General features: G+C 38.0%; 5 protein-coding genes and 1 non-coding gene across 11 annotated transcripts; 4 read left to right on the top strand and 2 right to left on the bottom strand.

Annotated features, from left to right (window-relative positions):
- The first annotated feature begins 1,106 nt into the window (after positions 1-1,106).
- On the top strand, positions 1,107-2,735 carry LOC144714431 (complex 1 protein, LYR family protein). The gene is made up of 3 exons (XM_078589175.1): positions 1,107-1,120; positions 1,274-1,498; positions 2,505-2,735. The coding sequence occupies exons 2-3, from the start codon at positions 1,295-1,297 to the stop codon at positions 2,616-2,618; spliced, it is 318 nt and encodes a 105-aa protein (XP_078445301.1). The 5' UTR covers positions 1,107-1,120; positions 1,274-1,294; the 3' UTR covers positions 2,619-2,735.
- Positions 2,714-4,160, top strand: LOC144714430 (Ubiquitin carboxyl-terminal hydrolase family protein). Its single transcript, XM_078589174.1, has one exon. It carries the CDS (start codon positions 2,714-2,716, stop codon positions 3,980-3,982), a length of 1,269 nt encoding a protein of 422 aa, XP_078445300.1. The 3' UTR covers positions 3,983-4,160.
- Positions 4,161-7,393: 3,233 nt separating this feature from the next.
- LOC144714319 (co-chaperone protein p23-1-like) lies at positions 7,394-10,270 on the bottom strand. Its single transcript, XM_078589039.1, has 6 exons — positions 10,226-10,270; positions 8,884-9,061; positions 8,655-8,805; positions 7,759-7,793; positions 7,621-7,678; positions 7,394-7,553 (listed from the first exon to the last, which is right to left on the bottom strand). Exons 1-6 carry the CDS (start codon positions 10,228-10,230, stop codon positions 7,528-7,530), a joined length of 453 nt encoding a protein of 150 aa, XP_078445165.1. The 5' UTR covers positions 10,231-10,270; the 3' UTR covers positions 7,394-7,527.
- Positions 10,271-11,666: 1,396 nt separating this feature from the next.
- Positions 11,667-11,739, bottom strand: TRNAR-ACG (transfer RNA arginine (anticodon ACG)). Its single transcript has one exon. It is a non-coding gene; the product is annotated as a tRNA-Arg (tRNA).
- A 74-nt stretch (positions 11,740-11,813) lies between these two features.
- PSRP5 (plastid-specific 50S ribosomal protein 5) lies at positions 11,814-13,327 on the top strand. Its single transcript, XM_078589204.1, has 2 exons — positions 11,814-11,972; positions 12,877-13,327. The coding sequence occupies exons 1-2, from the start codon at positions 11,846-11,848 to the stop codon at positions 13,197-13,199; spliced, it is 450 nt and encodes a 149-aa protein (XP_078445330.1). The 5' UTR covers positions 11,814-11,845; the 3' UTR covers positions 13,200-13,327.
- A 4,596-nt stretch (positions 13,328-17,923) lies between these two features.
- Positions 17,924-22,546, top strand: LOC144714283 (GCN5-related N-acetyltransferase 6, chloroplastic-like). Of its 6 annotated transcripts, none has more exons than XR_013584304.1 (11): positions 17,924-18,070; positions 18,237-18,408; positions 19,671-19,826; positions 19,912-19,964; positions 20,420-20,456; positions 20,614-20,685; positions 20,932-21,036; positions 21,121-21,268; positions 21,350-21,426; positions 21,773-22,009; positions 22,298-22,546. XR_013584304.1 is itself a non-coding variant. In XM_078589002.1 (10 exons), the coding sequence occupies exons 2-10, from the start codon at positions 18,275-18,277 to the stop codon at positions 22,358-22,360; spliced, it is 915 nt and encodes a 304-aa protein (XP_078445128.1). In that variant the 5' UTR covers positions 17,924-18,070; positions 18,237-18,274; the 3' UTR covers positions 22,361-22,546. The 6 variants fall into 6 exon arrangements, 1 of the variants encoding a protein (XP_078445128.1); XR_013584301.1 differs by having other exon boundaries at positions 19,601-19,826; XR_013584305.1 differs by having other exon boundaries at positions 17,927-18,043.
- The last annotated feature ends 2,609 nt before the right edge of the window (positions 22,547-25,155 follow it).

Genomic DNA, 25,155 nt, shown 5'->3' with positions numbered 1-25,155 from the left:
GAAAAGCTCATCTTCATCAACTATGTGCCGCAAGACAGTCAAATATAGGGTTTGACGGTCCCGGTCCGGTCCGGTCTGGCATGGACCTAAACCTTACCTGAAGTTCAGTCCGGTTCCGGTCCAGTCTTGTTCGGTCCCGGTCCGGTCCAATACGAGGGGTGGCGGAGGAGCACGGGGATGGCGGAAGCATTGTGCACGCGGAGCAGCGGCGATGAGAGCTTGGGGCAGGTGATGGGAAGGGCGACGGGGAGAGGGATGGGTAGTGGGTGGGGCAGGGTCTGGTCTGGTCTGGTTTTTTGGCATTCACCTAAACCTTATCTGAAGTTCGGTCCAGTTCCGGTCTGGTCTTCTTCGGTCCCGGTTCGGTCCGGTCAAACCGATCCCCGGTTCAAAATGTCAAAGCCTAGTCAAATATGTTGCGGTTACGCAAAGCTTAATAGAAACCTCTCCGACAAGTTGGATTTAATAAAATTTAATTAATATTTAATAACTTAATTCCAGTTCTGATCCCAGTTTGACCCTTGGACCTGAACCTGGCCAACCTATTGGTTCGCCTTAAAATGGAGGACCTACGGCTTCAGTTAGGTCCGATCTTACCGTTCTTGGTCCTAAATGTCCATCCCTAAACCTAAACCCTGACCTACCTTTTTGGGTCAGGTTAAATCCACCTGCTTAGGTTAGTTGTCTCCATCCCTACCCACAGACTGTGATGGTTGTTCTGTTCTGTTCGTAAATTCACACAAAAGAACCGCACAGGGCCTTGTTTTTGTTCTGTTCTTTTTTTCAAAACGAACAAAATTCGCACATTCGCATAAATTCTCACATTCGCACAAAACTAGAACAAAATTCGCACGTAGCGAAAAAAAGCGCACATGGGTCTGTGCGATGTCCTGTTCGAATTCTGTTTTGCTCTGTTCGGAAAACCGAACAGAACGAACAATTCGCACAAAAAGAACAGAACGACCACGTGTACGCACAGTTAACCCTCCACCATTCAGGTTTAACTGCCCTGTAAATTGGTCAATTGGGCTGACATTAGCTGGTCCAATAAGACATCGCCACTATATATAACCTCCAAACGAAATACATCAATTTTTAGCTGGTGATTGTGTTCTTCAAGGTAAACCCTTCATCTCCTCTTTCCATCTGTCGATCGTTCTGCTCTCTGAATTGTTTTTAATCGTTTTAAACGCGTTCCCTTCATTTATTTTCGAACAATCGTTGAACCCATTTCGATTGATCTGTTGGGTTCTTCATTTGCTCATCTGGGTAGCAAAATCAAGACTTAAATGTCATGAGGGTCGGAAGGGTATACCGCGAGCTGCTCAAGTCATTGGAAAAGAATCTCGGAACGAAAGACAAGAACAAGCATTTCAGAGATTTCGTCGCCGGAGAGTTCCGTAAGAACGTTTCGCTGTCCGATGAGGCTGTTGCACGGAGAGAATTGAAGCTTGCGCAGGATTACACTCTCTTGCTTAACAGTGTTCATCACCATAAGGTTTGGAAATTTTCCCAAATTTTCCCTCTGCGGCTTTAGCTTTAAATCCAGAATCTCCAATTAAGACTTAAAATTTCCCATTTTTATTTCGTGTTTTTATCTGAATGGCTTGAATCTGGAATTAGAATTCTGAAATCAATTATAATTGACAGAAGTTGATGGAAAGTAGTGGGCCGGTTTAAACTGTCTTGGACTTTTTCTTTTTCCATAACGAACAAATCGTTCTTGAATTAAATAACTCGTTTTTGCTTTTCTCTGGGAACTATTTTTTGAGCATAAATTCTTCGATTAAATCTTGGTATTTTCTTCCTTGGTCGTAGCATTTCCGTATCCTTGTGATAATCAATGTTACAATATTTAATTCTTTATTTCCGTAATCCTTCAACCGCTGGAAAGGCAAATCTTAAATATCTGTGTAAGCTATACTTTATTATGGCCTTCCATGGATGATGCAAAGATACTTAATCTTCCATTATCTTGAAAAATAAATACTTACGTGTCACTTTGAAGCTAGATTTTTTGATAGTCGTAAAAGAGGCTGCCTCGCAAAATTCATTGAAATTACCAATAGTATTTTTCATAAAATGTACTATTAGTTTCCTGAATAATTAATGAAAGAGAGCTCTGGTAAATTATTTGGCTGTATGATCTTCGGAAGGATTATTTTTCCGTCTTTTTCATTGCGAAACCTTAACGAGGAAATCGGTTTTTAATTTGCAATATTAGGAAAATAATTGTGAAACGTTATGTATCTAGTCGTTTCCGTATTGTGGAACATTATATAACTTTGGGTCAAAAAATTATGTTTTTGAGATTTTTTTGTTAAATATTGAACAGGTTTAATTCAAATCAAAGTTAACATATTTGTCTGCTTCTCATACAGCTGGCAAACCTTCATTACTATCATCTATCTGACAAAATAAGTTCATGAAAGAAAAATTACCTCTTTTAATAACTGATTTTATAATAAACATAGTTATATGAAAGGAAGTCTGATCATGTGCAGGAGCTGTTGTTCTCCTACAACATTGCAGTGGATCGGACGGACGAGATGAGAAAGACGCTGAAGAGGTCTGCCGCGAGCGTCGGTCTTCAACTCCCCGATGTCTACCAGCCTTAAAGCGTCGGTCTTCAAGCCGACCACAGTTAGAATTTTGTGGACAATAATTAGGATTTACTATTCTCACTGACCACAGTCACGGATTTTGAAATAAGATGCTGAGATTCAGTCGGTGCCTCGGCCGTTGGACGTCACCACCCGTGATACTGGGCAAGGTTTCTTCTCCCTCTGGAGAAGGTTATGTCTGCCTCTTTGGCCCACTCAATTATAACACGCCAAGAAGATGGAGAAAGCCTGTGGATTCCGCTCGGACCCGGCTTGAGAACAGAACAAGAGATCTCAAGCTGGACAGATTAATGACCCAGTTGAGGAAACTGCGAAAAGTCATGATCTTGCATGAAGTGATCTCGAGCCGGAAAGGCGGGTATGCGTCTGCGCAGCTCCTCTCGAGGTGGAAGACGGGCATTGAACTGAACGCGGGCGTGGGCGCGTTCCTCCGCAAGTACCCACACGTCTTCGAGACGTTCATCCACAATGTCAGCAGGAACATGTGTTGCAGGATGACTCAGAAGATGACGGACTTGATCCAGGACGAAGCGGCGGCAATTCAAGAAAGCATGCCAGCAGCGGCGCAACGGCTGAAGAAGCTCCTCAAGATCTCAGCCACAGCTAGCTTGAATGTTCATGCGCTTTGGCTCACAAGGAGGGAACTCGGCCTGCCTGACGACTTCCGAAACTCGCTAATCCTTGCAAATCCACAGGATTTTCATCTCCAGACCTCCGAAAGAGTCAGCCTTACGTCTCTAGACTGGGAAGCAGAGGCCATGGTGGAGGCATGGAGACGAAGAGAGCATATCGAGAAGTGGCTGAGCGAGTACGACACGAAGTACGCCTTTCCTGTTGACTTTCCCACTGGTTTTAAGATGGAGAAAGGGTTCAGGGTGAAGCTCAAGGAATGGCAGAGGCTCAGGTATGTGAAGCCCTATGAGAAGACGGAGAGTGCGAGTAGGCGCTCACGTGGAGGACCGGAGATTTTCGAGAAGAGGGCAGTTGGAATCATCCATGAATTCCTGAGCTTGACAGTGGAGAAGATGATGGAGGTTGAGCGTTTTGCCCACTTCAGGAAGGATTTCTGTCTGGAGGTTAATGTAAGAGAGCTGCTGTTGAAGCACCCTGGCATTTTCTATGTTTCCACAAAGGGGGATTCTCAGGTAGTGTTCTTGAGAGAAGCTTACAGAGGAGGATGCTTGGTGGAGTCAAACCCTGTGCATTTTGTGAGGAGGAGGATGATGGATCTCGTCTCGTTGGGAAGTAGATCTGCCTCTGCTTCCGTCGATCGGACGGCGATGGACGACGGTAGAGACGAAGACGGAAGTCAAGGTGGTGGAGATTGGGTAGTTGCACTACTGGAGAAATCTAGCTGACCTGCAGAAGATCCAGTGGCTCTGCTGCTGAGAAGAGATGGGTAACTGAGACAATGCTAATCACTTATTTTCATCTTATCCTTCAAAGTAAAGCGTAATTTTGTTTCGAATAAAAATATGATAAACTAAAAAGATGTCACATTAGTTAATGCTTTAGGCCCATTGAGTATTTGTTGTATGGAGCACTCTGAGAGATGGAAATTTGCATTGCTAAAATTGTGCTTGAATTGAATTAATTAAGTATTTCATAGCATGTATAAAAATAATAATGGGATAGTCTAAAAAGCTTCCCACGATAAATTTATTTGGATTTTTGTGAACTAATTTCACAAAAAAAGGTTCAATAAACCGTTTTAACTCAGACCACGAATTGGATGATATTTTTAGGTAGAGGGACATGATATTTTTATTCAAAGTTAGAAATCACGTTAAACAAAGAAAATAGTTGGAACTTTAGTATAATTATTTGTCGTAATACTCATCTGCTGAATGCTATAACTTTTAAATTAAATTCACCAATTAAATTATGGAGAAAAGAGCAAACAACCATAGATATTGTGTTTACAGGTTAAATAAGGTAAAACATAATTCTAACCGTAAAATAGTATTACTTGTTTGATTTGGTATTTTTTGGCAGTTCCAACCAGCAAATATGCACGCGCTGACAATATTAAAAACTAGAAAAAAAGTTTGAAATTTTGAAAAATTAAAAGTTATTATAAAAAAGAAAACAAAATCAAAAAAATTGAAAGTAAATTATACCCAGTTTCATTGAATACATCCATAGATACTGTGTTTATGTTTCATGATGTCAAACCTCATTTTCTCTTAGTCACAATAATGTAATTGGAATATCTCAAGACATTAACCAGTATAAAACTCATTCTCCATCATTTGATGTTTTTTTGCTGGTTAAATTTAAGGGATAAAGAACAAATTAAACATTTAAAATCATCTCTAGAAGTTAGAAGTGATTATACTAGAAAGTAATTAATCGATATAACCATAATTCATGTGCAGTGCATCTCCAACCCAATAATTTCATATTGCGTATTTGATATGATCCTCTACCCCCAGGGTATCTTAGGCATTTTAGCCCATTAGGGGTGCTTTAAACACCTGATGTTTAGGCTAGCCTGCTTCCTTTTCTTATAAATATGTGTGTCATAAACCCCAAACCTGTCTTTCTTACACTTCGCATTACCTTCCTCGCGTCCCCAGTCTGCTCCGTCGCCTCTGCTCATTTGCACCTCGCTTCTGCTCTCTTATGCTCCTCGCGCCTTGCTTGGTAAGCCATTCTTTCTTTCTCTATCCGGCAGATAACCTTCATCTTAATCTTCAGATTCATTTACTGCTTATTATATTCACTCCTAAAGTCGCGCCTTTTGCTTGTCACATCTTCACTCCTAGAGTCACGTGTCCCACATCGCGCATTTCTTGCATTCGCTCCTTAGCACCGTTGCTTCTTCGCTCCTAAGCGCGTCGCGCCTTCCGCTTGTAAACTCGCGCCTCAGACCTCCTAAAGTTGGACCTTGCAGAATGTTGTTCACTCCTAAAGTCATCCTGTCGGAACTTAACTTAACTGTGGGACAGTTAATTGAGGCACCTACCACCTTTCTTCGATATGTAATAAGCCTTCCAAGAATGGATTAAGGTGGGCTTCGAACTTACATTCTATTTTTTTATTACAATCTTCGATTACCTTCGGAACCTGTTATAACAATATAATTCGGCATATCATAACCAAGCCTTCTGCATGGGCTCGCCGTGCATTTGTCTGGTCTGGAGAGTCTTACTTGTATAATTTAGCTGCTTTATCTGGTCTATATTTGGTTCAATAATACTGCTTACACTAGTGAATTTTATGGTCCAACCAAACCAGAAGCTTCTCAAGCTCAAGCTTTTACTTTCCTAGTTAGTATAGTTCCGGATCGTCCCGAATGTGGACGCAGGGCGGGAAGGGACGGATTTTGTCCCGTCCTACGTCCAAAGTTTTGTCAGGGACGAAGGACGGGACAGTTTTTTTTCCACCGACAAAAAACCCTCCCATCCAATAATCTCGGGACAATTTTTCGTCCCGTCTTGTCTGCCTGGGACGAATTTTGTCCCCAAATTTGTCCTGGACGAAAAAAATACATTATATAAATTTGTCCTAGCGAGGCCACGTGCCAACATCTAACCGTCGGATGTGAATCCGGCGGTTTTCCGTGCAGATTCATCTGCCCATCATTTGGAGACCTCCGGACGGACAATTTTTCGCCCCACGGGACAAAAACCGTCCCGTTCGGTGGTCCTCGGAACAAATTTTTGTCCCTGAATTCTTGTTTGACTCCGGACGGGACAATTTTTTTGTCCGGGGACGAAAAAACCGTCCCGCCTGCGTCCCGGATATATACTAGTTAGAGACCAACTCCTCGGGGCCAAGGTGGAATCCGCTCAAGGACCTACTGGTTTAGGTAAATATCTAATGTGTTCCCAACTGGAGAGATCGAGATCATTTTTGGAGGGGAATCCATACGTTTTTGGGATCTACGAGCTCCTTGGTTAAAACTTCTAAGAGGTCCAAATGGGTTGGACTCGAGCAGGCTGAAACAACCTTGGCAAGAATACAACCTTAGCTACCGAAATCAATGCAGTGAATTATGTAGCTCTTAGAAGTTGGTTAGCTACTTCTCATTCTGTTCTAGGCTTCTTCTTTTTTGTGGGTCCTTTGTGGCATGCGGGAGGAACCTGTTCTATTCATGACCCTCTTAATTCATTGCGCCTTGGCCTCTAACCCCACCTCCCGATAGGCACCTCGATCATCGAGCTTCTTATCAGTATTCTCATGATACATTACATTGTTATTTGAGTGCATATTAGATAAGAGTCAAAGATAAAATGTTACTTGACCCTATACTTTTTCTCACTATCAATTGCTCACAACTTGAATAGATGTGACAAATCAAGACTTTGGTCAACATGAAAGTGAACTATGTTAAAACATACCAAATTTAATGTTTTCAATGATAATTATCAAAATTAAAACAAGAGTCGCCATAGATGCTGGAAATGATATTAAAATTGATATTTCCAGAGAATCTTCGACATCTTAATTTGGCCGATGCATTCATTAGATCATTGAAAGGTTAAATAATTTTCCTGACTAAACTCAGTTCAAGAATGATAGACACTTTCAGAACCTGAAGACATTTAAGGTGGATGATAAGCATTACAAAACCCTAAAGACATCATCTTAATTTGGCCGATGCATTCATTAGATCATTGAAAGGTTAAATAATTTTCCTGACTAAACTCAGTTCAAGAATGATAGTCACTTTCAGAACCTGAAGACATTTAAGGTGGATGATAAGCATTACAAAACCCTAAAGACATCAATCGATTGTGCCTATCTTGTATTAGGCTATGATAGCTTTGAATAACTTGGCATGATAACAATAAACTAGGGTTAAATAACTCACAAATGTGAAAGTCAAATCCCATACAAATGATCATCAGCTGGTCTCCTCATCGACTTTATCGTTGACTTTGGCAGGAGCCATCGCCTAGTCCTTTGACTGCACAGTGTCATCTGTGACCATAGTAATATGCATCAGATAATCATAATTTTGCAATAATTATAAACTCTCTGCATGTACCTTCATCACTCCCAAGATCATCCATGTCGAGATCGTCGTCACCTCCCATGTTCAGCTTCTGCATTTGTGTTAGAACAATTACATGAGTAAAGTCCAGATAAATCCTGACAAGCAAACGGCTAATAGATCGGTACTTACCGAAAAATCCATGTTGTCTAAGTCTAATCCTGTATCTGATGGTTCACAGAAAGGAAGGAAACAATTAAGCAAAGTTCAAAGAGAATTATTTGAATCAGGGTTCAGCACATGTTAACTTTAATGTCAACATCATCGATCCTCGTCAATGATGAGGACAGAAGAACGATGGACATTGACAAATAATTAAGGAGCAAGGACATGGACGGGACAGTTCTTTTCGTCCCGAAGGCGGACCGGACAATTGTACTAAAATTCCATTTCATGACTTTTTCTTGAATTTTAGAACTTCTATGATTCAGAACATCAAGGACGCGCCAGTTTCCCAACGGGACGGTAAGATGGTTTTGGACGAAACTAAAACCATCTTGATCTGCAGACAATTGTGCACCTTATAATGATGTCATCTATTGTTATCTCTAAAGTTGATAGAACCCATTATTTTCGTCATCGTTCGTCATCGGTCACGTTGCATGAGAATGACGGACGGGACAGGATAGATCAAGTTACAGAAAGCACAAAGGCCGTCCTTCCATTTTCCAATCCAAGGTCAAGCAAGGGATGAGTAATGGAAGACGGACAAATTCTAACCAAGTATAACGGATGACGTTGATGCCGTCATCGACTAAATATCGGTTCGTCATCCGTTATCTCTAAAGTTGATAGAATCCATTATTTTCGTCAGCGTTCGTCATCGGTCACATTGCACGAGAATGACGGACAGGACGGGATCGATCGAGTTACAGAAAGCACAAAGGCCGTCCTTCCATTTTCCAATCCAAGGTCAAGTAAGGGATGGGTAATGGAAGACGGACAAATTTTAACCAAGTATAAGATGACGTTGACGCTACTCGTCTCCGTCATCCATATTTGAGGATTAGGGTTAGAGGATTGATTACCTTCATCTTCTTCATCCACCCATCTGTCCCAATCCACCTTGAGGAAACTGGGGGGCTTCCCCTCCTGTTTAAGTAACCTGGTCCACCACTTCTTCTCTGATTTCTGAATCACATAGACAATGCTCCTCACCCCGACGTTGACTTTGCTCTCCTGGAAATTAATGTAACAAAATAATCAAAACTTTGGGTTGATCTCTGCTGTTAATCAAGGATGATTAGTATAATTCACCTCCGCGTTGACTTTGTCGGCGAGGTCAATGTCGATCTCGTAGGGCACTCCGTCTTTCGTTGCGGAGAAGATGAACTTGCCTTCAGGCTCGAGCTTCAGCTTGACGTCCTTCGCGTCTGGTAATTCAATGGTGAAGAAGATCTTATCGGATCTCTGCGACCACTTCGCTGTTGGATGCCTGCCGCAAATTCCACGAAAATATGATCGTTGATCGTCGAATCAAGTTAAGTTTCAGAGCGCTAAGATGAACATAAAGGTTTCTAAGCAACTTCTGATCAACTAAAGAGATCGACGAACAGCCATATTTGCACTTTCGATTTGTCGAACGGATCGGATGAACATGAACTTGAAGATATATAGAAAGGGTGGAATCCGTAAAAAGATTTTCATAATTCTCGCACGAATCGAATGCACTGGAAGATGAATCGAGATTCAAATAGGTAAAGGACGAAGAATCCAAGCTTAATAAGCTCGTGGTAGAGAGCGCGTTCGCTCGAAGACGGAGCAATCAACAGAAAACACAAAAAAGAATAACGATTAAGCTTCCAGAGAGCAAGACCGGATCGTCTTCTCCCCATTATACCGAAATTCGCTCGGTTGTGCTCAGCGGAAGCTTAATCATCGTCCGTTTTATGTCACCAATTCATAATCATCTTGCAAACTCAAGCAATCGACGAACAACCGCAACCTGTAAAGTATTCTATTTGCGGAGCCGAAACGCGTAAAAATATCTGCATAATTCTCGCACGAATCGACTAAACTGGAACACGAATAGAGATTCGAATTGGCGAAGGACGAGGAATTCAAGATACGTCGCCTCATGATGGAGAGCGCGCTCGCTCGATGACGAAGCAATCACTATAAATCACAAAAAAGGATGACGATTAAGCTTCCAAAGAGCACAGTCGCATCATCTTCCCCGCATTAATCAACGAACCGAAATTCAATCGGCCGTGCTCAGCGGAAGCTTAATCGTCGTCCATTCGCATAGCCGCAACACGCAAAAGGATCTACAAAATTCTCGCAGGAACCGAATGAACAAGAAGATGAACACAGATTCGAATTGCTGAAAGACGAAAAATTCAAGCTACTTTGTCTCACAATTCGAATTGAAGAGATTCGAATCGTCGTCCGGTTTTAACCATTTTTTTAGCCGTAATCTCTACCATGAACATCAGAATCATATAGCAAACTCAAGTGATCGATGAACAACCGTAAAATGTATAGTGAAACATTAGCATAGTCGAAAGAGGTAATTCGATCTTCATAATTCTCGCACGAATCGAATGAAAAGGAAGATGAACAGAGATTCGAATTCGTGGAAGAATTCAAGCTACATTACCTCATGACGGAGGGCTCCCAAGTAGTTTTCTGACAGTTCTTTCTGTTGAAATCGAACGGAAAAGGAGAGCGAGTATTTATAGTGGCAAATGAAGACACTAGAACATTCCAGAAACAGGATATTAAACTTAATTCAAAATTTAAAAGTCAGCCGAGTTAATAACTTTAAAAAATGGAAAACAGATGACTGGCGACTAGTAAAAGTTTAAAGTCACCAGCAAATTATTAAAACATTATGAAACATGATGTTTTTGCAGATAAATTTAGGTTTCGAACGCAGAAACTATTAATTTGGCAAAGAGATATCCTTAAAAATCAGCATATTAAGAATAACAAAAAATGTATTATATGCTTCACTGAAAACAATATACACAACAATAATATCATGAAAAAATGCACTGCATGAATTAATATAAGCACAGCACCATGATAGAGTTCTCAAAGAATCGGCAAAATAATGAAAACAATAACAACAAATGCATTCTATATCTAATGAAATCAAAATAACATAATATAGCGATATCCATAAAAATCAGCATGATAAGAATAACAAAAAATGCATTATATGCTATAATAAAATCAGAAGAACAGGAGAAAGATCTAAAAAGAATCTGCGCAATAATAATATCGAGTAAAATGCAATGTAAGAATGAATAAAAGCAGAGCGACATAATAGAGTTCTTAAGAAATTGGAAAAATTGTAATAATAACAAAAACAACAAATGAATTATACGATCTAATGAAATAAAAATAACATGACATAGATTATCTTTAATAATAATGACAAAAAATGCATTATATGCTTTGATCAAATCAGAACAAGAGAAAAATATCTAAAAAGATTCTGCACACTAATAATAACAACAAAAAATGCATTGTAAAAGCAAATAAAATCATCACAACATGAGAGAATTCTTAAAAAAATCGGAATAAAAATAGCAACAATAATAATGCATCATATGATCTAACAAAATCATAATAACATTAGAGGGTTATAAGATCTAATCACGAGAACATCAAAGGATGATTTATACAATCTAAAATTAAATAAGAATAATGAAATACATGATATAATAAAATCAGACTAACACAAGAGATATGTAATAACAACAACAAGATACGCCTAATGATAACAACATATAAAAAATTCAACAATAAATGTACAAAATAGATCTGATAACAACAACAAAGAATGCGTTACATTACCTAATAAAATAAAATAAGAAGATATAAATGTGAAAATTGATCTGATAACAACAACAAAGAGTGCGTCACATGAGACAATGAAATCAAATAAGGCAAATATAAATGCAACAAAACACATTTTATAACAAGAGCAAAGAATGAATTACATGAGATAATAAAATCATAGTACCACAAGAGAGATGTAATTACTACAACAAGAGTACAAGATACGCCAAAAACTTGCAAAAATAACACAGCGATTCCACTGGGGATCGAACCCAGAATCTCTGGTTCCGTAGACCAGCGCCTTATCCATTGGGCCATGGAATCCTTGATGTGTGATTGATGACATAAAACTTTATAGTTACAAAATTTCAGCTTATCCACATACAAGACTTAACTTGGAGCTGATCCGATAGCTCGAGTGCGGAGAGAAATGGCAGCTCTACCGCTCTCGCCAGCGGCCTTCTACGCCTCATCCTCTCTCTCGGCCTCCTCCCCGCGGCGCTCTTCTCCTTTCCCCTTAAAATTGGCTGTTCTCCCCTCCTCAACTTTGGCCCCCTGTAAGTTTCTCCATCAATCGCTGAACACCTATAATGAAAATCTGCGCTTTTTCTCCTGTTGAACCCTTGTTTTGCCGTCTCCGTTCATACCCTTTTCTCCCTTTTCCGGAAGAGGCCAGGATTTTTCTTTTCTTAGAAATTTTGATTTTAATTTGTGGATTTTAGATGTTTTGGGATTTGAAATTCGCCCATTTTTTGGTGGTTTATGTTGAAGCGTTTCGTCTTGCGTTGACTGTCCCCGGGTTGGGTTGCTTTGGCGGAATTATTTGTGTGAAATCTGGGAAATTCCTGTGAATTTGCCGTTTTTTTCGCTTATTCTGTGAACTTTTTCGTTCCTTTTCCGCCAGATTTGGTTTATTTTTATCGGGTGCTAGCTCTATGTTAGAAAATATTGAAAGCGTGGAATTTAGCTTTCTAAAAACATTGTAAACAAGACCAGGAACTATCGACGTTTTACCTCGCCGTGAACACTGGAACTCAAATTTTTTGTTTTCAAATTTTCTTCTGTGTCAAGTTTATAGGATTTTTTCAACTATTTCATTTAATAATTAATTTATGTCATCATGGGACTGAATCGGTTTACATTTTTACCTCTCTGTGACCTCCGTATGTCTAAATTTTCATTTTTCTTGCAAGTACATCCACGTTTCTCCATATATCTCAAGTTTATGGAAACGTATTTCTCCGTCAATTTATGCTATGACTACTTCCCCATCATATTGTGGCAGAATCGATCAAAATTTTGCCACTCTGTGACATCTGAATCTCAAAATTTTCGTTTTTCGTGCAATTCCATCCATATTTCATCTTGTATATCAATTTTGTACAAAAATATCTCTCCATCAGGTTTATGTGCTGGTTAAACTCATCATATTTTTTTTAAAACAAACTCATCATATTGCAGCATCAACCTGGCAATGCGGAAGCTTGAATCTTCATCAGGGCTTATCCTCTTCCTCCATTGTTTCTGTCAAGAGGAAGATGATGACTCATGCCACAGATAATGATGCGAGTCGCCCGAGTTCGGGCGATGCTGGGAAAGAATCTTCTGGATCTCTGGAGGATCTTCCTTTGGAATCTAAGGTTCAATTGCGGCTCGAGCAACAGGCTAAGATGAAGCTGGCAAAGAAGATCAGGATGCGCCGTAAGCGCCTCGTGCGCAAGCGCCAGCTGAGGAAGAAGGGCAGGTGGCCCCCGTCTAAGATGAAGAAGAACAAGAACGTCTGAAATCTTCATCTTGGTATGTTTCTGAATCTTAATCTCTTGTTCATTTCCTCTAGAACCTGAGCCTTTTTGCACATCTTGTTTATTGTTTTCGGAGAAAATATTGGTGGGAAGATTTTTGTTATTTATCATTTCTGCTTGTCTGGAAGTTCCTTTATGTCGTTTTTGATTCAGACTTGGCTTGCTCCCATTCACGAAGATTTGAATCCAACGACTTGACAGAAAAAATAACCGAGTAATAAATGTACCAGTTTTTAGTTTTTGCAATCTCTCAATCCACAGAATTTCACGTAGTACACAGAACTTTTCTTAAGGCCATTGAACGGTGAGGCTAAATTGGATCATCTCAATAGAATGTGGAATTTTTTCACAGTTGGCTTCCTATATATGAAAACCAACTGACTATAACATCATTTATTGTGTATGCTCCAAAACAGTCAGTAAATTATTTAAATTAAGTCAATTCAGTGGCTACCCAATTATAACATTGATGTCATGCAATGTTTACGAAGAAAATGCGCGTGAGTTGCGCATTATGATGTGATTTTGCCATGTTACAGGGATAAAATAAGAGTGGGAGATAGATGAGAAGATATACACATCTTTTCCCTAATTTTTTATATTATTTTGATCGCTTTGTTCTCTGAATTCATTCATTCTCTGGGTTTTTCTAGTGCATGGGCTACTTTCCCGTGACTGAGTAAAGAATCTGAGTAAGCATACATAAATGGATCATAGTTGACGTGAATATGTCAATGAATATCAACCTAAGTTCTGCTCGGACAGTAAATTTTTTTACCATTTATAATTTTTACCTCTGCTTGATTTCATTGAACGTTTAGTTCCACTTTAACCTCTATTAAACGCATACTTTGTTTTTCCCTTCCCAAAATGAATGACTTTGAGGCTCAATGGGTTTAAATATTCAAGAAGATATTTTCATCAGATTGAACTCAAATATGTATTGTAATTTTCAAGCTATTCAATTATCAAAGTACATAGTAAATAAATAGCTGTTCACTTACATCACTATTTTCTTCTCCATCTCAGAGTTTTCCTAAACCTGTTCTTACAATATATGACAAGACCTAGTTTAACATCATGTATATTTTTTTGCAATGCCTTAGTTCCTCTTTAATTCGGCTCTTATGAAATTTGACCTGGTTTTTTCTCTTAGATATTTGATTCTGACAAGGTCCTAGCTTAGATCTTATGAGAATTCCCTTCTCACCAGTAGCCACTCCAACACTTAATTGAATTATATCTTCTTGTTATGAGGATAATTTACTTGAGTTTTCAACATCCTTGCAAGTCAACACCATTATTTACAATATAATAATTTCAATTAATTCCATAATATCACCTTTAATACCAAACGGTTGGACCTCAGTATTCCAATATGAAGAACTCTCATTATAGATATCCATTACCCCACTTTGAGGATCTCTTGAACTGTTTCTTGGAGTGATTTACCACCTCAGAATATGGTTGGGTTTGGTTGAAATGATTTAAGGAAGGAATAAAGAGTTGGGGAATTAATTTCTAGTCACTATTACAATCAATAGCTTGGGATGAAAGATATCAAATATCCCCATCAAAATCAGCATCCAGCTTATGAAGGCATGTGTGTGTTTTTAACTGTTGCCTTATTTATGGTGAGTTCTTGCACATGGGCCAAGAGTCTAATAAGACTAATAATACATTCAATAACTTCCATGTTATTTCTCATTTTCGTTGTGCTTTTTTTCTGGTGACCATGATTTACAACCGGAAGATGATTTGTGCAGTGATAATCAAAGTAGAACAATTACATATCTTTAAAACAAAATTAAATTTTGATAACTAAATCACCTCGAGTGGAACCAAATTTGCCATCATTTTGAATACTCAAATGAGTTGTCATGAGCTGTACATGTGTAACACTTTTAGAGGTAACCACATGATCCTCTGCATGTCAAATCCCCTCGGCTTCTACTCCATAAGTGCCACAATTGATTCAAAGGAAGGAAGAGCATCCAATGATAGAAGGGAAGAGAATGATGGAGACCCAATGAAATCTTGTATGGGTAATTTCATTTAGGGCCCTCTCCCATTCATATTTAATGAGATTTCTATAAAAACCCTTGCATTTTAAGTAGATATTCTAACGTCTAATAAATATTTTGTGCATGCCCCTCTAGTCCCATGTGCTAAGGTAGTTATTAAACAATAACCTAATAACCTTTTATTAATTTATGTAGTTAATTAATTAGATCTAAGATATAGATTACTAAATCATTGATCAATTTAGTCCAATTGGCTGGTGGAGCTGCCAGTTAATATGGAGCAAAGCTAAAACTCATCTCATGAATGTAAAAAAGAGTGTTTATCAACTCTTTTATGAAAACTTCCTATCCTTAAGAGTGCACATATAATCTATCATCATCATGATTCTCTAAAATAACTTAGGGTATGGTCAACCATTAAAATCTAATTAGTTCATCCAAGTTAGTACTAATGTTTCCGGAATCATGGGAGTACTCCCCTAATATTTATACCTCCTTCACCAAAGACTTCATTGCATTGTCTTCCTTGAGTTGTCTCCTCATATATAGGGGAGAAACAATTCCATCTTTACCTCATAATCACTTACATGCATCCAATCTAATACATTTTAGGATTCCATAGGATTTTGAATGTAAACAATCAAAATGCAATCATCCATTCACAATATGTCTTTGGTGTCTTAGGTCTACGAACCACTTACACAACCATGACATACATAAACTTGATTTATATGTATAAAAATACCCAGTGATGCAAACAAAAAAAATTAATGAAATATTTCCATAAAGAGCACACCGTTCATTCTTTATTTCTCCAAAACTAATGGTAACGGGATCAACCATATGCATCATATGTTGTAATATATTAATATACTTTGATTTCCTTCTCAAATATCTTATGAATATGAACATTTATAAAGAATGTTTAAAAATAAGTAATCTTTGTATTATTATTTCATCATAATTCATTGATCATTGCGTATGATCTATCATTCCAATTAGTAATAATGTGTAAGGGAGATAATTTGAGACATCTTCTCTAATATCTACACTGAATTTTCCAAAGAATATAAAGCATCTTATTCATGTAGTTTGTCTCTTTCGTGACCACTCAGTCACCTTCATGGGCCTGTTCTTATATATGCACTAAGCCTGATTTGAATAATGTGATTCGCCCTTTATTACGATTCTTAAACATTCTCTAAAAGATAATTTTTATTTTTTCCCAATTTTATAATCTTTTACAAAAATCAATCATAGTAGTCATCCAAATGTCCTATGAATTCACACATTGCAGACCCGCCGTCATCCATCAAGTAACATCATGTTGTGTTTGTGTCAACATTGACTTCCATCTCCCATCATGTCTTTTGGGTTCACAAGCCTTGACCTCGATGAAAACTTAGAAAATTTTGCAATAGAAGATGTACTAGATTGACATGCCAGTCGGGCTGGACACAGACCGGTGATGATGCTGATGACAACGAAGATGGCCCCGCTTACGATTCATTGGCGTCGTCAGGATGCGCTCCATCAAAAATATTATACAATTATAAATAAAAAAGTGATAAGGATGGAACACAAATCAATGGGAAATACCAAATCCTCTCAGAGATAAGTTTGATCAAGTGCCAAAAAATCTTAGCTCTTGCCATCCAGCGAACAAGTTTTAAGATCAAGTTATAATCAATCATGATTACATTAAAAAATAATTCTACTAGTGGAAGTAGTTTGTACCATTATATTATTCCTATTGCCATGTCAAATACTTGTGCAATTATTAATACAAAAAGAGTACAACAGATTACTAACACCAATTAACCAGAAAGACCAAATCCCCTCACAAATAAGTTTGATCAAGTGTCAAAATCGTCACCCTCTCCCTCCAGAAAAAAGTTCAAAGATCAAGTCATAATCAAACATGATTATATTAAAAAAATAAATTTACACATGGAAGTAGTTTGTACCATCATCTTATCCCTGATGCCAGGTCAAATACCTGTGCACAAATATGCAATTATTAATAAAAATAGCATGATAGATTAGAAACACAAATCAAGGTGAAAGACCAAATCCTCTCAGAAATCAGTTGGATCAAGTGTCGAAAAATCATAACCCTCTCCATTCAGTTAACAAGTTGTAAGATTAATTCCTAATCAATCACGATTACATAAAAAAAAATCTATTCCTGCTGTCATTTCATACCTGTGCAGAACTATGCAATTAGTAATAAAAAATAACAACAGAATAAGAACACAAACTGACCAGAAAAATCTTAATCCTCTCCATCCAGCAAACAAGTTATAAGATTAATTCCTAATCAATCACGATTAAATAAAAAATAAATCTATTCCTGCTGTCATATCATACCTGTGCAAAACAATGCAATTAGTAATAAAAAAGAACAACAGATTAAGAACACAAACTGACCAGAAAAATCATAATCCTCTCCATCCAGCAAACAAGTTCTAAGATTAAGTCCTAATTGATCATGATAACATAAACAAATAAATCTACAGGAGGAAGTAAGTTTGAACCATTATATTATTCCTGATGGCCTGTCAAATATCTGTCTTTGAAGACTCAGAGACCACACGTGGAAAAATTGAATATTTGTGTTTGTCGTCTCTTCCCTTAAAAGGCTGGTGGGCCTCATTTTTCCAAGTATCAGATAAACACAGAAACCGAGCGGATAAGAGAGAGAGAGAGAGAGAGAGAGAGAGAGAGAGAGAGAGAGAGAGAGAGAGAGAGAGAGAGAGAGAGAGAGAGAGACATGGGTCGAAGAAGACGAACTCTTTGAAGGTGGGTTCTCGTCTGCTTCGCCGATCGGTATGATCTTTGAAATTTAATTGGCAATCTTTTTTCATGCTGTTTGAGATGATTTTTTGTTCGTGGGACGCGGATTTCTGGGTTGTTTTTCGTCTTTTTTTGTGGCCGGGGTGGCGCTCGAAGAACCCAATTCTCTGATTTGGCCGTGGCGTCGTGTTTTTTGCAGGGAAGGATTAGAAATTGAGCGTGGGTTTTGTGCGGAGAATGATTTTGTCGAAAGAATTTTTTCCCAGGGAATGCTTCTTTCCCCAATTACGCGTTGTTTCAATTCGTCAGCCTGCGGAAATCAAGCCGAGACGTTCCCTCCCGTTCTACGCTCGGACCAGCTCCACTTCTTGGTAGATGTTGGCGATACATTGTTATTTTATAATCCTTTAATCATTCATAAGTTTTTTTTAGGCTTGTGTTTGAATCGATTTCTTTTTCTTGGATGTCTATTGATTATTCTAAGGATATCCGCGTGATTTGGATGCTTCATGTTGGAGAGAGATGAAAGAAATGCTGTGAGATTATAAAACGTTTAATTTTCGAGGAAACGTTATGGCCCATCATGTCGAACTTTGAAATCACGTAATCAGGCTTATTCTTGCATCTTTTTTCTCATATTTTTCAGCTCAAGAGAATCTTTTTACAAGGCTTGGGATCTTAAAAACACATCTGGATTAACGGGTTCCTGTCTCATTACCGTTTGTGGATGGTTCACATAGTGAAATGAAATTATACCATCATGCTTGTGATACCCTTACGTAAAAAAGATATATTGTTTTTCCAGTCATGGGATATTTTAACTTGAGTTGAGATGCTGAGAGAATTTAAAGAAATAATAAAAGAAACCCCAGCCTTCATACTTTGGATAACTGTGGGGGCAAATTTGGATAACCAACATTTAAACTGTCTGATTGAGCCCCACTAAGAATCTTCCTTCCCTCAATGAGATTCAGTTGCCTTCTAGAAGCTTCCTCTTTTTTTTGTTTCATTCATACTCTATAGTGTTTGCAGATGATGACGAAACTCGACTCATAAATGTCTACTGCTTTAGTGATGTTAACAGAGTGAGAGTGGGGATAGGACATGACAAAATCGTTGTCGTCATCATCTTATCTGCAGACGCGAGATGATGACAACGGCGACATTGTCATTGTTATTGTCTCTGGTCTAACTATAATTAGTCCTTATTTGAATATTTTATCATAATCCTTGCAGTGAGGTTCATGTTATCTACTTTTTTGTATCATACTATTGTTTTGACGTTTGCACTAGTTACCTGCCGATAAATCTGTGGCAACAGCAACTGTTATCTGTTTTCATATGATATTCAAGAGATGGATTTGGTTGACTGATTCAAGCTTTATCTAGATTCAAGAGTCTATCTTCTCATGCTAATGTTACACTATTACCATGACCACGGTTCATCTAGTAGAGTTTATTCCAACTTTCTGTCAGGAGTAAAATAACTGCTTTTGGTCATATCAATCAAATTTGTGTCGCAAAAAACCTCATTTCAACTCTCCTGCTTTGGTATTATTTTAGGGAAGCATCATCCAGTAATAATTTTGTACGTAAGATTGATGATTTGCCACGTGTGGATGATTCCACAAAGAATCAACGGTCAATTGACACAGAAACAAGTCCATCAAAGCTATCAGAGCTCTCATTTGACAAGCTGCAGCAGTCTGACAAAGAAAACAATGAAGGATTGAGGAGGGCTTTTGGTCGATTTGTAGCTCGCGAAGCTGCCCTTGATGAGGAATATTGGGTATGCTCCTCTTTTTCCATTATTCATCTCCATATGCTATTTTCCTTGCTCTCACTGAATTTAAATTTATGATTCAACCTTACAGACAGCTTCATGGCTACGTGCTGAAGCCCACTGGGAGTCTATGCCACATATGAGGTAAATGTAGGGCAAAAGATTGGACTTTTGCACTCATAGACTTCAGTTACGTTTCAACTCTTCTCAATGATGATGACGACATTGGCAATGACGACTTTTAGGGTGGTTTGATGTAATTCACGAGGTCACTACTGATGATTGACACTGCCAGGGTATCCGAGACAAAGGACATTGTTGGGGCAGCAGTCAATGTTGTAAATTCTAGCTTAAAAAATGTCAACCCCCGCCAATACCAAAGTCAATGTCAATGTCAATGTCAACGTCAACAGACCAAGTTGACAATGCCGTTGATGACAAATATGGTTGTTTGACGATGACGGCGATGTTGGTTACCCTCGATGGTGACGATGTCATCAGCAAACTGTCAACCAATGTTACATTTCAGTGTTATTGGGATGCAAACCCTTTACAAAAGTGTAATGACCATTTTTCCTTTTGCTGGGTTTATATTGCAGGCATGTTGATAACTACAAGCGTAAATACGCTGAACAGGTTAACCATTCTTCCCTTGTCATCACTGCATCATGTTTTTGCTTCTTCCCATGTCATTGTCCTGTTCAGAGCATTCATTTTTTCGTTTCAAGCCCAAACGTTCATGCTCAAAGTTTACTATGGTGTTAATAATGATCTCATCGTTGTCTTTTTTAAGGAGTTCAATGCCCTTAAACGCAGATGTGCTGGGAGAGAGGGGAACTCCTTGAAATGTGTCTGCATTGTTTCGGTATTATATATAGTGGATCCTTTTTCTTTTTTTCTTTTTCAGAAATTTTTGGAGACATATGTTGTGCTGTATTTTGTATATCCTTTTGAATCAGTCGCCTCTTTATCTCCTGCTTGTTTTTATGTCTGGTATTAAAACTTAAAAAATAAGCATAAGAAGATTTACTTTATTTTACTGAGAAGAAAAAGACTGACCATTGCTTTTAATAGGGTTGATCCAAAGTGTAAACTTTTTCATTTATTTCAGGTGAAGAAAGAAGATCCTAACATTAGAAGAACTGTCCTAAACAGTGTTGTTGGGACCTTAGACCTCAGTATCAGGCTGCTTTTACTTGGAGAAAAAATCCCAGGAGTAAGAGACTCCCTTCAAAGAGACTGATTTTTCTTTTAATATATTCTGGAATATAAAGATAATTAAGATTATTTTCTCTTTCAGGAGAACAAGAGAGTTTGTTCTATCCCGGCAATTCATGACACAAACCGATATGCGTACATATCGAATGTATGTGTCTCAAAGTTTGCACGCCGCCAAGGAATTGCATCGAATATGCTTTATTTGGCCATTGACGTTGCTGCCTCATCAGGTATATTCCAATCAGAGATAGAGATATAAGGGAGACTCCATCTCCTTTGATAATGGGGGCATCCTTTTTGATTCTTGGTAGGAATGAAGCAGCTGTTCGTCCACGTTAATGCAGACAATACTCCCGCTCAGGAGCTATACAGGAAAGTGGGATTTGAGGTCTGATTTTTTTACTCTTAGCTGGTTGAATTGTTCATTGTTTATTCAAACCGAGTCTGGTTTACACCTTGGGGAAGTGCTCTTGGTAGGGTAGAGACAGAGTAGTGATGGTTTTTTGGGGCTGTAACCATCGCTTTTAATTTAACTAACAGTTTCTTGACTGCCCTCCTCAAGGGGAGTTCAAACCACACGATGATAAAATGACAAAAACACCCCTGCCATGGGTCAGAATCATACCATAATCCTAGTAATCAGTTTATTATATTTCTAAGTTGAGGAGTCAAGCCCTCGAAACCCAAGTTAGTTCTTCTGCTTTACCCCACATAATTCCTTCTTTTCATTTTAGGCTTGGTTGCAGTGCATTATTAATCCCTGGTCTATGATGCAAACCATGCACAACGCAAGGACTCAACCAATATATCTGATAAGATTCACGCGCCACTCGGACTATCGTTTCTTCAGATATAACTTCCACACTCCACCAAGAAGATAGAAGAACCTTCCGCCAATGAAGATGCTGATCACCAACTGACAGTGGTCTCCTAGAGGGAGCAGACCGAATGCAGCCTCTTGCCTCAAGAACGTCTGCCTCCTGACTGTAGATCGGAATCGTTCCATCTTCATATCCCCTCCTCTTTGTCTTAACTTCCAAGAAGATGCTTTCCCCCTCTTTCCCAATCCCCTCTCTTTATATATGCTCCTCCCCCACGACGAGCTCTTATTCACATTCTATTCAGGCGTCACAACCATATGAGTCAGGCTCATTTAATCCTTATTCACATGCTGATCTGGCAATGTTGACCTATCTTTTCTCTTATTCTTCACATAGGTTTTCCATGGGATAGTAACAATCTATCTCTATTGTTGGCAGGTTGTGGATGGTACCTCTGCAGCGCCTCCGGATCAGCGGCTTCTGATGTGCTTGAAACTCTGATGTCACCCTGCCTCGGTGTAAATTTGAAAGGTGTGTCATCTCCCTTAACTTCACATTTTGGCTTAGTTTGGAGTGGTTTTTACATGCTCCCTTCTATCTTTGCCAAAAAAATGTATTCATTTGTTTATGTATATGTTAATCTAGTACAGCATGCATTATAGTCAAAATGTTTTTTCCCCAAACTTATTCATTTTGTGTTTGCCTCAAAATATTTCAATACTATATAGGTATATTCTGTTACATTCCTCTGTTATATTCAATAACGTAGCTTAGAAATAGCGATCTCCTTCACGAATTCAAGAAACTGCAGCTATTCGCTCAATGCTATTAGTAGAAAGAACTCCCATCAAGAAGAGTTCGGAACAAAGAGAAATACTGGAAAGAAAAGTATAGCAGACTAGTCGCTGACATGATTGGCTTCTCCTCCTCTGAATGCCGAGAGAATCTCCCACCCCAGCCTGGTCGAATACAACTTCTTGATAGAAAATGCAATCTCCTCTCTCGGCTACATCCTTCTTTTGTTATAGCTCTAGCATTCCCGCCATTACTCGTTTGAACTCCCACGTGCAAATTGCCTCACACGTAAGATGTTGTTTCTTCTCCTTTTTCTATCATAATAAGTCGTAAGGACCTCACCAATAAGCCATGGGAATAGGTCTATATGGATAACATGCTAATTTTTGCATCAATCTCATGGATTTACATATTAATTTTCATTCTAATCATAATATATATAATATGCATGTTATGATGATTAACCTGATAAAATCTATTTAAAGATGATATTGTGATTTTTCAATATTCTGGTATTTTTTTAATGGAATTTAAGACATTAGATTCATAAATTGAATTGATTTTAGTTGAATTTTTTGGGGGACTTGTTTCAATGGTTTCATAAATTTAAATGTATTTTTTGTGATTAAAGTTGTCATTCTACAAACCAAAATCTGATTCATTCATATTGTCCAATCTACAATTGTGACGATGCAAAAACGACATTATGGTCAATCATTTAATGATTCTTTCTTTCATTTTAATGTGCACGGGTATGTGTCAACATATTAAACTTTATCTATTTATTTTTTGATAAATGTGATGGAAAGGTGATCAAAAGTGGTGACACTACAAAATTTGAAGGTTCAACTTGTCATGAATGCTGCAAAAAAACTGAAATAACATGTCGGGGAATGATAAATGTTTGATGCATAAACAAGGATGTATCAAATGATACTCCTATAACTGCATTAATGGATGTCAATTCCAATTGCAGAACAAAGAAATCCGAGGCAAAATCTTCTACAAATCTGTGAGTTCTGCTAACACAATGGTGATTCAACGTGGATTGACTAAGAAAAAAATTGAAGAGTCATAATCATCTAATTTCAGGCTGAAATTTTTATGATAGTTTTCTCTCTCATCTACAATTCAATGGAGGAGACATAAAAATATGCGACTCATACTCATCCAACTTCAAAATAGGATATCTAAAAATCTTGGTGGTGTTTTGGGCAGGAATTTTGAGGGTATATTTTCTCTCCTCCAATCGTTGATATCTTGAATGCATGAATAAACTTCTATAACCATGTAAAAATCAAATTGGAATTGGTCCTATCTTGGTAGACTTAGTTAAAGAAAATAATTTCATGATCCATCAAGATTTCTTGGTGTAAATTATTTATTGAAATTCGAAGATGAAAGAGAAGTGGAGGGACTCCTTTGAATAACAAAATTGCCTAGATTGGGTTAGAACATAAGCATCTAAGGTGAGTTCCACATAGTTACATTATTTGATGGATATTATGTGGTTGTCAAGCCAAATCACACCACCATGCTTTTATTCAAGTTCAATGAATAAAATATTAGTTTATTATTATTTTAGTGTGATGTTTATAATGAATTATATTTAGAATGATACATTGCCTTGAGTGTTACACACATAAGATCATTGGGGCATTGGTGAATATATTTTACTTAATGAGTTTTTTGAGAAAAACTTAAGTGAAATGTAAATAGGGGAGGGAGTACTCATTTTAAGCACCTAGGCCAGCCAGAATTGGGAGCCTCCCTTTCTCCACTATGATCCCATCTCCACTCAACCAAGGAGAGCGTCTTCATGGTGAGAAGGTCTTCAAGATTTTCAATAAGAGTTGGAGAAGAAGTGGAGATCTAAGAGTAACGAGATCACATGGATACTTCTAGAGGCAGGCACGTGAACAGCTTCAGAAAAATACAAATAAAATTAAATAAATAAAAAAAATTAATCCAACTCAGATTGGTCAATTTTTATTTATTAATGCCTTTTGATCCTGAAGTTCAATTGAGGTGATTTTTTATGGATTTTCTCATCTCGACCTCCTCTTTTTGTCTACATGGTTGGATCATTCAGATCAAGCCATAGATGGCTAAAAAATAATTAATAATTTAGGGTAAAATAATAATTTTTTGCCATTTGACCTAAGTATAAAGTAGGATTTTGAGTTGAGGAGGTCATTCTGGAGGGGGATCTTTCACACCTGTAATACGGAGAGGAGAACCAGCCAATATCAAGCCTATTTGGTACTTTTTATGTCAATTTATTTTAATTTTTATTGTAATTTGGATGATTTTTTAGTGAGTTTCTTTATCGTTCTTCTCGATATTTGTCTGAATTTCTAAATCGCTAGGCTTGAGTGGAATGTACAAGCCCGTACTTGGATTGAGAGGAGAGATTACGAAATTTACATAGCTATTCCATTTGCACGTTAGAAAAAATTATAAAAAGTTAAATTTCTAGAAGATATTGGATTTGCCTTTAT

This window comes from Wolffia australiana, chromosome 17 (genome assembly GCF_029677425.1).
Source record: "Wolffia australiana isolate 7733 chromosome 17, ASM2967742v1".
Lineage (NCBI taxonomy): Eukaryota > Viridiplantae > Streptophyta > Magnoliopsida > Alismatales > Araceae > Wolffia > Wolffia australiana.
This window is presented reverse-complemented; position numbering and strand designations above follow the sequence as displayed.